Source organism: Cryptomeria japonica, chromosome 3, assembly GCF_030272615.1.
Source record: "Cryptomeria japonica chromosome 3, Sugi_1.0, whole genome shotgun sequence".
NCBI lineage: Eukaryota > Viridiplantae > Streptophyta > Pinopsida > Cupressales > Cupressaceae > Cryptomeria > Cryptomeria japonica.
The window spans coordinates 100,018,999-100,033,783 of record NC_081407.1 but is presented as its reverse complement, the minus strand read 5'-3'; the positions used below and the strand labels follow the sequence as shown (position 1 = coordinate 100,033,783).

Genomic DNA, 14,785 nt, shown 5'->3' with positions numbered 1-14,785 from the left:
TTAAGGGAAGATGAATTATTTGAATTTAAAATTGGATTATTTTCCCCCCAACTCTATAAAAGGAGATATTGGGCTCTCATTTGCATTATTCAGAAAAGCATACAAAACTGGATATTTTAGAATTAAACGGAGAGTTCTTCCAAGGATTGATCAAGGACAAAAACCCTCATTAAATCACTAGTTTCAAATTTGAAAGATGCTCCCTAGCTGGTAGAGTTCTTTCACACAAGAATCACCTTTGTTTCATCGGTTTTTGGAATTCAAGGTTTCAAAAAAAATGAAGATTTTTGATGCTTTTTGAGTGCAGATTTCTGATTAGTATTATGAAAGTTTTCTTTAGAGATTTCCAAAGATAGGCCCTGGCAAGGCCGTACCATCCTATAGTTGCTTGTGAGGGTGTGATTAAGTAGCAGAGTTAGACAGGTTATTCATCTAGTTGTATACTCTACTTCTAACTGCTAGTTGCTTGCTATCTAACATATATCAACTATTAACCTTTACCAATCAAGAAGTGGAGCCTTGTATAGTTTTGTCAAAACAATTGAATGGCCTATATCAAATCCTCATCAATGGCCAAGATCGAAAGATAGAAACTGTTAGTTTTAGGATCAGACTGTAGCAAATAACAGATAGACAATTCAATGCACACAAAGAACACCTAACTACCCTGGGAAAACCTCCCTCTTGGAGGTGAAAAACCCAGCTATAATCTCAAATCTTATTATGACAAATCAGTATGAGTCTTTACAAATCTGCTTCAACACTTGAAGCAATCAGAACTGCAGAATATGAACAGTAGTATGGAGTACTCAAACTAGGGCATACACTAATGAAATGACTTATCTGCAGTACACTTGAATGCTGATTCAAGACACCATTTGCAGATCAATTCACTGCCTCAAGAAGGTTCGCTGTCCTTTGTATCTAGTTTGCTATCCTCTGAACAAGGTTCGCTGTCCTCTGAATAAGTTTCGCTGTCCTCAAGGTGGAGTTTGCTGTTTCCAGAAAGCAGTTCGCTGAGCATAGAAGATGATTCGCTGCTGATAAGAATGTATTCGCTGATGACTGCATGGATTCGCTGATTACTGCTGAATGAATGTATTCTCTGATTGTCGCTGAAGGAGATCACTGTGTGGAAAATGAATGTGTAATAAGCATGAATGATGCTTTGTATATATATGTGACATAGCCTCCCAATTTACCTAGGTCGGCTTTATTGTTTTGGCGCCAAGAATAGGATCAAACCTATAGATTACAAGTTACATTCATATAGGTCTTGTCCAATACAATTGCAAGTTACATATAGGTCTTGCTTAATTACAAGTTACATTATATAGGTCTTGCCCTATCCACAAGTTACATTATATAGGTCTTGCCCAATATTCATAGCAAGCTATAATTACATGTAATCCGAACTTAGCTATAATTTCAACAGAAACCCTAATTAGGGTTTGTTACACCCATTACATAGCATTTAATGCTTGACCAATGATAAAATTACAATAAATAGGACACGTGTCCTTCATTGAATTCCAACCAATAGATGATGAGGGTAGGTACATCAAACTTTGTGCCTTCATATGGTAGTTATCCTCCTTGTTGGATGAGTCAAGTGCATTGAATGTGGATGCCTTGACTTGGAATAAAGTGATCAGGTTGAAAAATGAATAAGCGCCACCTCAGCTTACTCCACACCTTGTAACTCATCACAAGTGTTTGTGATTCAGGCAATATCTCTTGATACTCAACATTTCCAAGCACCTGCAGTGATGATGATGGGAGATATTCCCAAATTGCATCATCATCTTCTAACTTTGATTAACTCTTCTAGAACTATCTTCTACCTTGATCACATTTGCATTCTCTTTCTCTTGTGTGGAAACTCCTTCTTTATGATGTCTAGAACTCCGTCATGCATTGCATCCCAGCCTTGAACTTGGAACATTTCCTTGTTGTACAGGCCATAATTTGTGGATTTCTGGAGGAAATTCAAGATAGTTGAATAATTCCTTCCTTTAGTGCTCTTTCATGATATTGATCTTTACTTTGTGATGCTGAATCCTTATGCTTCCTTTGCAATGTTGATGAATGTTGAGGTGTTCCTCATGTAAAAGTTAAAACAATCAGCCTCCCTGCTTAGCTAGATGATCTTGATACCAGATTCATCAGCTCCTTGTGAAGTTCCCTCCCTCATGTTCATTGCAATTGATCTTCATGTCTTGACCATCTTGATTGAATTCCCTTGAGACTGATCCTTGATTCACTTGCAGCAGTGCAATATCCTTCTCCTTCACTTGTTCATCAATCTACAATCCTCCTTTGCAATGGTAAGCTCCTTAATGCTGTATTTAATCTGCGCCTTCATCCCTTTACTTGATCATTCTGGCAACATTAACAGAGAAGACATGAAACATACAAGATATAGACAGATTTCTCAACATCCTCAATCTGATATGCATCCTAGGCGATGGTACTATGGTGATTTGATCCTTGATTTTTTGTTATGTTTCAGGTCTGATTTTATTTGAAGTCTGATTGCCCATGCCTTCAGTCTGAGGCTTCACCTCCTAAAGGTCTGATTGATGTTTTCACCAAGTGGTAGTCAGACTTGCTGCACTTCATAACTTACCTAGGTCGGAGATTATGGGGGGAAAGGAATGTGTTGGGCTTTTGAAGGGGTCAGGAATGTCTTAAGAATGTGCCGTGGATTTGGAGTGATGAGGAATGTGTCGTGGGGAAGGAGTCATGAGGAATGTAGAACATGCCGTGGATAAGGATGCATGAGGAAGGTAGATATGCTATGTGCCACGGATCATAGGACGCAAGGAATGTTGTTAAGGAATGGTCAGACTTTCAAGTGCAAGGAGCATGCCATGGGTAAGGAGGAATAAGGAATATGTCGTGGATTTGGAGGGATCAGTCATGTGCTCAAGGAACGTGTCATACTTTTTGATGGGTGAGGAACATTGTCAAGAATGTGCCAAACTTTTGAGGCACTGAGGAATGTGCATCTTCATTGTCTTTCACCTACAACGTCGGGGTTTCCTTCAGTCAATTCTCTTCAAAAAAAATTCACCTTCAGCGATCACATCCTTGTTTTCAAAACTTTCAAGTCACCTTGCTAGGTCGGGAATTTGAGGGAGTGAGGAATGTCGGGGTTTTTGGGTGATGAAGAAGGTGCATTTCTTTGGAAGGTCAGGGATTTTAGGTAGTGAGGAAGGTCGGACTCTTTAAGGCATGAGGAATGTTGTTCACTTAGATTAATTTTAGGCCTAGATTAATTTAGGCCTGATTTCACTCATTTCAAGTCTATCTTCCTCCTTCCTTTCATCAACTTCTCCTCTTGCTTGATCCAATATCAGTATTGTTCCTTCCTTTCTCAAGACATTGATCACAAGGACAAAAGCATCACCTTCCTTCCTAGCCATGGATTTGGGGTGGTGAGGAATGTGTCGGGCTTAGGAAAGTCGTGGATTTGGATGTGTGAGGAAGATGTCGAGGGTAAGGATGAGTGAGGAATGCATTCACTTAGACTTCTCCAAATCAAGCCTGCCTCAACCACTTCCACTCTTTCATCAACCTCTTCACTTGCTTTCCTATCACACCCGAGACCTATACTGTGACCTGACCTAGAAATTGCACTGCATCCCCTCTCAAGCAAGAGGTTGATAGCTAAAGAAATTATTGCCAAGCTAGATGACTAGTCTAAGACATCTAACCTACGAGCAAAAAGTGGGGGTCCCCATTTGCAATGGGGCGATGTGTGAAAATGTCACAATAGGTATCTAAAGTGTATCCGGGCCATATCAGATACGCATCCATTTTGGATATGGGGATACGCGTGCCCAAGGAGGGACAGAGGAGTATCTTGCTACTTTGTTATTATATTTATAAAAACTTGCAGTATCATTTGATAATGATTCTAGCCAAAACAATTACTATATCTGTGGTGTTGCTTGTATTTTTCATGTTTTGGTAATCTTACCTTTGTTCAGCTCACTATTGTAGTAAATTTGCAAGTTGGGTCTTTGCTATTGCTTCCATTTATCTATGCTATTTTGAACAACGTATGCATGAGGGTTTTAGTTGTAACTTTGATATTCATATCTGCAATTTAAAAGTGCATGCTTGCTGCAATTATAACGGTGCTGATGTGACAAGGATTCCAATAATAAATATTGGTCTTTAGTTGCAGTTGTTAAAAATTGTTAAGTCCCAAACTAAAAAATTTCCGATTTTTCACTTTGATGATGAGCAAGAATGAAATATTAGCATCTTTTGATCACCAAAATTCTCATGAAGGCAAAATGAGAGCACATGGTGAAAGGGTTAGAATGATATTACAATTATATGCTTGTCAGCAGCAAGCAACACAAGCACAATATTGCAACCATTATCACATCTAGAAGTTAAGAATGTTTTATTTGGCAGCAAGCTTTCCAGATGAATCAAAAACTGAAACTCAAATGAATGAAACCAGATCTAGCAATAAGCCTTCCAATAAAAATACAAAATTTAAATCTGGCTGGCACAGATTAACAATAGAAATATCAATGCTGAAAATTGAAAATGATTCACTGGTGTCACGTCATGTCCCCTCCTTGATCGTTATATATATATATATATATATATCCTAAATAAAACAATTATTATTAATTAATATAATAATTACCAAAGAATTATTATTTGAGATTTATTTATATATTAAATATTATTATTTTATTAATATTTATTACTAATTAAATCTTGAAATATTCAAATATATTATAAACATATTTATATATTATAAATCATAAACATAATTTATTGTAAACACCATTTATTTATTTAAAATAATACACATATAATTTACACAATCAATAATAAATAATAACAATACTATTAAAATACAATAGAATAGACAATGACTAATAAGAAGCCTATTTAGGCATCACGTATATATTGCGATCCTAATAAGATTCCCCAAAGGAAAAAAACTGTATCATTAACCCCAAATCATTTTGTAGAGGATGCGATTTGTTTATATTATAGGGAGATGCGATCTGTTTGGAACGATGCAACCCTTTCTCTGGCAAGATATAAGAAGTCACTCAAATCGTCCACAGCAGGGTGTGTGGAACTAAGACGGGATTAACTATTTAGGGGAATCGATAGCTGACTGGACAAAGACGACAAAGAAGAGTGGTGAATCCATCCTTGTAGACCATAAGACCCGTGAAATATATAAATTGATAAAAAGAGACAGCATCATCTTTCTCACAGGAATTAAGAATTAAAATCAGTCATAGCGATTAGACTGAGACTAGTATCTCTCGTACAAATTCTCATGTGATTACATTAATATTAATCTAAGACAGTGACTATCTATATAATTCATAGATCTGTTCATATATAGATATACATTCACAAATCCACACCACAGTATTGGCGTTTAGGAAGGATTGATTGGTAGATATATTAGTCATCCTTCCCTTTCTCAGATTGCGATGCATATCAGATTTCTTCTTGAGAGCAGAATCTATATTAAACTCAGATCTTGCCATCATAAGTTCACTTAGCGATAATATTGATTGAATTCATCATTCATTTACTAAGCCATTAGTGAAACACATTTAGATATTCATATAATCATTTGTACCAAGCAACACAACTCTTGGAGATCACTGATTCATTGGCAATATTAGACACTTAACCATTAAAAGTAAGGTAAACATAAATTGGCTCAACAAGGGGCAAATTGAATGATTTGTTTCTGAGTTTAGAGTAGATTAGGAAAGGGAATATATATGATCTGGCAGCATCGATCAGATCAGATCAGAACTGTTATTGAGTTACAGGCAGTAGCATCCCTGTTCTGGGTGGTATGCATGGGGGATGTGATTAGTAAGTATGCTTAATATATGTAGCCCGAATATGTTTGTATGCAGAATTTAATAATAATATTACATAGACTGCAACATGTACAATAGTAATACTTAATTCATAACAGTGGCAGACCAGATCTGTCATGCGTCAGATCTGTCTGCCCTGGTACCAGCCATTAAAAATATTCATAACTAATGTTTTAAGTAGTGATAGTTTCAATACAGTATATAATAGGTATTTAGCAAATACTTCAATAATTGGTTATATTAATTAATTAATATATGTATTTCTGAGTATATATTCAAACCAGAATAAGGACAAGTATATATATATATATATAGTAATGATGTAATATCAATAATGTTATATACACACATAATGTTTTAATCAGACAAATAACATTATTAGATTGTAAATCAGAAAGAGCTCAGAAGATAATACATGCTAAGCAGAATATGTTTATATGCATAATCCTTTTTAGTAAGTTACTACTGTCAGTGTTTAAGAACTTGGGAAAGGAGGTGTTTTCGTGTTGGGGACATTACAGTTGGTTTGACACTTGCATTAAGAATTATGGTGTATGATAGATGAACGATTTATTTATAGTTAATCGAGTGAGCAGTGGAATATCACTGATGGATTCATGTTAAGATGGAAATGTCTCTTAATATATTTAGTGTGAGTCATAAGTATATTGAAATGGATTAATTATGGTTAAAACATAGTAGGGGACATTACATGTCATGGCAGCATAATCTTCCAAACTTACAATATTGAAATCAACAATAATTCTTCTAATATTTATGGCGGTAAACCATGAAAAAATTATAATGAGAATATAATTCTAATGACTTGAAATAGAGATTTTCAACTACAAAAATTTTTAATTTCTCAAGAATTGATTACCATCAGCAAAAATATCATTTTAATCTAAAAACCAAACCACACCCAAGTATATGCAACATTCCCTATATGGTATGGCTGCCTTTGAAGATATCTGACAGGGTGAACAAATACTTATTTAGCAGCTTTTAAAGGCTGTGACTTCCCTTAGCACTGCACAGCAGCATTATTTAAACATCCAATACATATTAATATTCACTCAAAATGATTACTACAAATATTGATTAGTATGGCAGCCTTTCCATTCTATTAAGTACAGCCAAGAAAGAATAACGTTGTGGGCCATTTTGAGGATAATAAAAGCTGTGAATAAGTTAAAAACTTAAAATGGTACGACTATACCATACAAGAGCTGCAATCTTGTAAATAATAAAAAGATATAATATAATATGGCAGATGCAACTTTATATAGCTGGAAAAATGGCCAGTTCAATCAGCCAACAAAATAATAATGATATTTGTCACTAAATATCAAAGAAATTAATCTAGAATCATAACAAAATGATAATAAGAATGAAAATTCATAAACACACTAACAACTAGAAACACTAAACTAATATTGAAGAATAACTGCAAACCGTTAGCTCACTGGTAATCCCTAGATGAATTACACATATGAATAGGAGAATTTCAATCTCAAATCCATTTGCCAATAGAACTTTTGTCCTTATGAAGGAAGATGAATGAACATTTAATTTCGAGAAAAATGGGTTTGGTGATATGTAATGGATAACCCTATCCAATGCTCAAGTCCTCCTTATATAACATTTTGAGGATATATATATATATATATATTTTTTACTCCTTTAACTTCCAAAACTTTACTTTATTTTTGGAAAGTGCTTAGAAATTCATTTTAATTAACATTACTTTTGGACCCCGTTCTTAGCAATGCTTTATGTTGCTCTTTTTTAAAATAATATTTTTAAAATATAACATAGGTTGCCTTTTTATGAATATATCATAAAATTAATATTGGAACAAATTAAGTTAATTTTTTAAATTATTCCCTTTACACAAATGCATTAGCCTACAAGAATTAAATAATAGGCTAAACGTATCCTTATGACTTACACTTGGAAAGGGGACATAACAAAAATTTAACATATATTAAAGTATTGCACAAATAGGAATCTCAAAAAGTTGCAGAGTTTATAAAAGTGTTGGAAAGGAACATTACATACATTGTTTAAAATTAAAGTTTTAAAACTACTCCTAAAGCACGCCTATATCCTGAAACATGCATTTGTATCCTAAAATGTGCATATAAAAACTAGAATTCATTCGATGTCATCAAAAAAAAAAATCTTTGTATAGGTGCATTTACACTCTCAAGCGAGCGCTCAAACATTAACTTAAAGATATTTTGAAATTTTATAAACTTTGTCAAGGCACACACTTTCCCTAATGTATGTACTTATATACTAATGAAAAGCTTTTCGAAAAAAAACACTTTCTCCATTAAAGTGCATGCCTCTATTTATCAGCATTCTTATACACTAATTAAAGAGTATGAAAATCTTCCTAAAGCACACACATCCTCTTTGACACATGTCCCCGTATTAGTCTTTAAAACTTTTGAAACTTCTTATCCTCTCCTAAGGTGATCCTATTCCTCCACTCATGTGCTTTTGTTTAGAGATCAGAAATTCTATAACTTTGAGTTATTTCCTTTGTAAAAGTGCATATTTTAGCTCCTATGCGCCTATAACCAAAGTTCTCATCAATTTCACAATCTCGTGAAGACTAGAAAAGGACTAAAGATGACAAGACATAGCAAACAAAATGAGTCACAAAGGATTTGCACATAAAACAACTTGAAATTCAACACACAAAAAAATTCCAATGGGTACAACAAAAATGAATGATATGAACTTGCACAACATGAGTTAATTTATAATTAGGAGGAATAAGGTGTGCTGTTGGGATGTTTTGATGTTGGCTACATGTTTGAAGTAATTTTGATCACTAAGAGGATAAGGTTTTATAGCATATGCTAGTGCTTTTATTTCATCCTCATGTAGGATATGCTACTTACATTTGAGGTTCCCAAAAAAACGCACAAGCAATACTATTTGGATTTGAGGTTGTTGATTTTAACCCTTTCAGATTAATGTAAGCTCAGAAAATCAGAATTTGATTGCTAACTAAATTAATTAAATGAAAGATTTATAGTTTTCCAGATTTAAGCATAACCAAGAAATGAACAAATGAGAACAAGACACAGTTACTCTGGGAAAACCTCCTAGGAGGAAAAACCCAGCCAGAAAAGATCCTCAGATCTGATTATGGATTATATTCATATGGAGATTACAACACTTATCTCAAGTACTTGAAGGTGATTGCACTTAGGGCTGATAATATCTTTCACAAAACTGCACTTTCACAAGCAAGAAGTTGTCAAATCTGCTCCCTTTAACACTTCCAACAGCAGTCAGATCCAAACCCTAGGTCTGTATTATATTGCACATGAAACCTGCACTTTGCTGGTCGGCAGCCTTTAGTAGTTCAGTTCACTCTCCTTATGGATGAATTTCGCACTTTAATGGCAGATGTAATTCGCTGGTATAGCAGACATATTTTGCTGTAATATTTCTCCTTCAATTCGCATAAGGCAAATATGAGTATTTCACATGAACATGAATAAGTGAATAATGATGTGAAGTTTATGTTTATTTATATGAGGAGCAATACTCCTAATCATGTCGGCTTGCCAAATAAATTAAAGACCTTTTAATTTATTTAATCCGAAATGCATTGGGATAGGGTTGGCCCTATCATGTTGGCGTGTTAGCTATAGCGTGGAGTTGTAGTGTGGAGTCTTTAAGAAATGCCGTGAGGTATAGGGCCCAGCCCTACACGTTGGAGAAGGGGCTGGCCCCCTTGGGCGGATTCCAATGTTGCCCAAGGCAATTGGAATCCGCCATCCCTAATTACAACCAACAGAGGTCCTTTAGTGCTAGACATTCTCTTGCCTCAACTGCCAATACTCTTCCAATGGTTCAAAAGTGTTCCATTATGCCTTTTGAAATAATATTGTGTTTATGACATGTTCATCACTGCCATAAAACATTTTTGAAAATGTATGTGTCTGGATCCATGTTACTCTCGTAGCGAGTAGGGGTGATGCTTGAGGGAATCACATTGGTCAGAAGGTAGCCATACCCCTCTTGGTTTTGAATCATGGAAGCCACGGAAACATGGAGGATACTTCTTACCTCATTTTGGGAAAAATATATATCAAGTGGTGATGAAAATTTCTTCATTTACTTATGCAAACTTGTATCAAATAAGAGTTTATTGAATCCCATATGTGGGAACGAATATTGAGATCCTATGTATTTACTTTCAATGCATGAAAATTATATATAAGGACATTTTATGAACTTTCATAAAAAAAGAGGATTTGAACTATGTTTTCAAAATAAGTTTTTTAATTTTTAGAATTGGAATTTGTTGCTGAGAAAATTTGCAATCCACTGAACTATAGTGCAGGTCCATATCCATTTTTAGTCAAAAGATATGTTTTTGATAATATTAAGCAGCAAAACCAGGGTGCTGACCCTATAGAAACAAAATGCCCGCAAGGCAGATAAAACGGCCAACAGGCCACTAACAACACTTTAACAGCATATAAGTAACAGTTTTATAACATACATATTATCAAAAACAGTGGCTAAATAGAAAAGCAAAAGACTATCAAAATAACTAGCCCCAATCCTCCATGAGGAATTTAAAGAGCTCCTTATGGTTTCTTGAACTAGCACCTTTGTCATCTCCATGCTTTTTGAATTCCTTCTCCTAAAGCAGACAGAGCATGGTCGCGGACCTATGCATGACCTTTGAGCTAAACTTGGAGAGGGTGACCATCTTTTCTTCTAGATCAATAACTTTGGCTTTGAGGTTAGTAAGCTCCTCTTTGTCGTCTTGTCACATTTCGAAGAGTTGCGGTGCACAGGTTGAGTAGATTAAGGCATAGGGGTAGTGTCCATACTCTCCAAGTCCGGCTCATTCATCTCCAATAAGAGGCTAGCACCAACATTGTTGTAGTCCTCCCTAGTATCCTTAGTGTCCTTTAGCTCTTCCTCATTTTCAATATCCTCCTCAGCCTTCACAACATCCTTTAACTTCTCTTCATTGGTATCATTCTTGGGGGTGGAGCAGCAAGCCAATCTATTAGACCTCCTCATATGAGTGCTCACTACATTGACAATATCATCCTCCCTATCTTCCATGGTCTTAGCTGAACTGTCTCATCCTCAAAACGGACCTCCTTTGCATAGAACTGAACTGAAGCTTTTTTCACTTTTTTAGATTTAAGGTTTTTGGACTTCCCTATGTTACCTCTTTTATCGGAACCATAAGTTGTAAAACGGTTGTTCTTTAAGACACAAAGACTTTCGGCTGCTGTTTTTTTTAAAAGAGGGGGGAATTTTAGGGGAGTTAGAAGGTACACGGCCATGAGAGCTAGGGTTACCAAAGGCACCAAAGTAGGGGTCAAAGGAGGCTTGCGAGGTGGTGATTTTGAGCTTACCCTTGGTGGGTAAAGGGGACAACTAGGGAGTGACTTGTGGTGGGGTGTGTTTATTTTTTCCCTTTGCAGATGAACTTTTATTTCTAACACCAAAGTACCCCACCGGAGGAGTAAGGGGAGGGAAGTTGGCCAATGGAGCGTTCTCAACAAGCATTGCCTTAATGGTTTTTGGGGGCCAAAGAGCCAGGTGAAAATGATACAGATGAAGGATAAGCCCCTAGTGAAGTGGGATTGGGGTTTTATCAGAGTTTTTGGATGACAATCGCATAGCTTCTTTGACCAAAGCCTCCAAAGGAGAACAAAAAAAAGGGGAAGCTAATGTTGACATTGTGACAAAAGTGGTTAAGCAGTGGAAAGTGATAAAAATGACAACATTCAAACCTTCCCTCCAAAGAAAAACACTTCATTATCAACATACCTTGTCCCAAGACTTAGGGAGCTCCTCTTTGTCTAAAGCACCTTAGAGTTTAACCAACATTTACTCATCTTTGAAGAGAGTGAGGTTCTCATTGTTTGGGACTTTACTATTTTTTTCAGCTTGTGACCCTTTGAGGGCATACTAGTAGCCTAAACAATCACTTCTTCATCGACCTCAAAGGAAATCTCGCCCACACGCACCTAGCTATTATTCCAAGCATTGGCGAGTTGGATTGAAAGGTTCTCGACATGCCCGTTGAGGCATTCCAAAAGCAAGGAGATCCCACCTCACTGTGAATGTGCCAAATGGTTGTATCACTGTGGATTTCCTCACAAGACCCTAGCTTGGTTTTGACCCCGTCACACCCATTGTGCAAAACACGGAGCAATGCAGAACAAAAAGTATGTGTGTTTTGTTACTAGCACCCTAACACAACAAAAGCCCCAATTGAAACTACAAAAGCAACTCGAAATCACTAGAAACTTGTTTAATAATAACATCTCCATGCACAGAATTTGATTATCAAACACATTAAGATGTGTGCCTGGGTATTAATAGTTATTACCTGACACCATCATATCTAGAAGCAAATATTTTTCACACATGCAAAGAGTCCTTTGCATGAGCAAAAAATCAAAGCTCAAACAGAAATTGACACCATTAGTCACCATCAAAAGTTCTTCATTTAAACATCGGGTCGTAAGATGGGGGATGTCATTATTTGGGAGTACCATCTCTGGGACTCCCCAAGTACCATCTTCATCATTATTAGGTAATCTCCATGCAAGTTTAACAAGCCAATTCAAGGTCATGGCCACAATGACACCTTGTGAGTTCAAAGTCCATGCTAGAGGTAATTTCCACATGGACTTTTGAAGCCTATTCCAAGTCACTGACACTTTGACACCTTGTTGATTCAAAGTCCATGTCACTTTTGGCCCCATATGGATGAGGTCAAAAATAAGGAGAGAGAGCATAAAGATAACAAGGGCCATAGAATCCCAATTAAGGAAGGAAATATCAGCTTTCATCATTAAAGGAGGTGGTGTTTTGCAACTCCTTGGGGAGGATTTTTTTGACATTCTCTAGGAGATGTCTATTGTTTCTCTAGCATCTAGCCCCCAAATTAGCCACGACATCTACTACGCTATTTCCTTCTCTATAGATATAAGTTAGCTATCAAACTCTAGGAGGAGTTCTTGGATATCATAAATTATATTGTCAATAGTCAATGGTTTTTTTTCCTTGAATCATGTCATTGGTCATTGGTATGCATTTGTATTTCATTTTGCACTTTTAAGAGTTATTTTGATAGCATATGGTGATCATAATGTTAATATTTAATGTGGATGGATAGTGGATTGTGTAAGAAACCTGTGTTGAAAACTTCATCACTAAATGGCAAATATTTTGTGATTATTAGACTTCCATAGTAGTATTTGAGCTCTTGAGGTGGTGTCTAGCTGTCACAGTAGCATCCTTGACCTATGTAAATCCAAAACCCTTTTGGGGTCTATAGGGAATTTCACTCTTCTGTTTTCTACTTTTGGTTTGTGTAATTCCCTATTTTGTTAGAGTTACGAATCTTTCTTTCCACAATTTTGCAACACAATTCCTGCTTGGAAAAGCATGTTAGGATTTCCTTTGTTGCATGGTTCAGAAGGGTATGATATGCTCTAGGGCTATATTGAAGTGTTTAAAACTTTAAATAATATGATAAGATTTTATATTGATTTGAGAACTATTTCTATAAATTGGCCATTCTTACCTTAGTACCTGTAGAATGCTTGATAAAGAACGACTACTTTGGTTAAACAATGAATGAATAGTAGATTAAGCTTTTATGATAATAGGAATGTGGTCAACAGACTCAACACTCTCTATTGTTCTCTAATGTTATAAGTTTACATCATTAAGAAAAGGGATAATTAAGGGTGAATCCACTATTTTTTCATAGTTCATTATGGTTTGGAAAGAGAAATGATTATCTTTAGTGAATCTAATTCATCTGGTCAATGCTTAAAGGACTGGAATTGATTTTGTTATGCTTCTTCCTTTAGTAGCTTGCTTGTGTATAGTTTGAACTTTGAACCACATTGAGATGTGTGCCATTTTTCACAGATCAAGATGGTGTCATCTATCTATTTGTGCACTTTCTCTATGTATCTTCCCCGTGTATAGGATGTGTATGTAGTGTTATCGTGTGTGATGCGAACATTAGTGCGTTAGCATGTGTTGCTTTATTGTTATTGTGCAATTGTTTTAACTTTTACACAGATAAAATTGTTGGCCTTGTTTTATGTATTTTGTCCATAAAATTTGGACCTTGCAGCAATAAAATATGACCATGAAATGTTTGATTTGTAGTAGTATTGTTTACCTACAGCATGCTTAATAAAAAAAAACTGAAATAATTCAATGAATTTTGTTTTGGATATACTGAGGGAACCTGGGACATGGCTGCAAGGATGGGCTGTCGTTGGTTTGACACCCCCATCCTTGTCTACATGAAGAAAGTAACTCACCATCTGGATAGGCATAGAAATTAAATGATGAAATCAAAGCTTGGGCATGTTGTGGACCATTCGTCTCAATCACTTTGCAATTCAAGCCTGCCCACTGCATAAAGTTGAACCATCAGTGATAAATGACAATGGAGTATAGAACCAGAAACATGTTACATGGATATATTATTATATATACAATATCAAAGTACTTTGTAATTTTATCGATTAATTGAAAACTTGAACTTCCAACTGGACAGAGCTGGACTCTAAATGCCCAATAGTTATTAACTGGAGAATTTGACACTTGTTACAAAATTACAAACAATACTTAAATATAAATAGTTATATTTTACCATAAACAAGAGGGAACCATTAAAATGACATCAATTAAAAGGAAAATATATTAAAGTTCTCACTAGACAACATGTACAGTACCTCGATGGAGTATCTAAGACATTTAATAGCTTAACACGAGGAACATAAATGAGGTACCCAGAAACAGTAGTCATGAAGCAGGTGTTGTGAGCTAGTTCAAAACCTTGAATAACCAAGCTACCT

General features: G+C 35.7%; 1 protein-coding gene across 1 annotated transcript in view; it reads right to left on the bottom strand.

Moving 5' to 3' along the window:
- Positions 1-14,785, bottom strand: part of LOC131046026 (sphingoid long-chain bases kinase 1) — a 165,244-nt gene that overhangs the window by 136,584 nt on the left and 13,875 nt on the right. Inside the window, exon 3 of the mRNA XM_057979670.2 lies at positions 14,246-14,339. Within this exon, the coding sequence (XP_057835653.2) occupies positions 14,246-14,339 (94 nt within the window). The remainder of the gene's footprint in view (positions 1-14,245; positions 14,340-14,785) is intronic.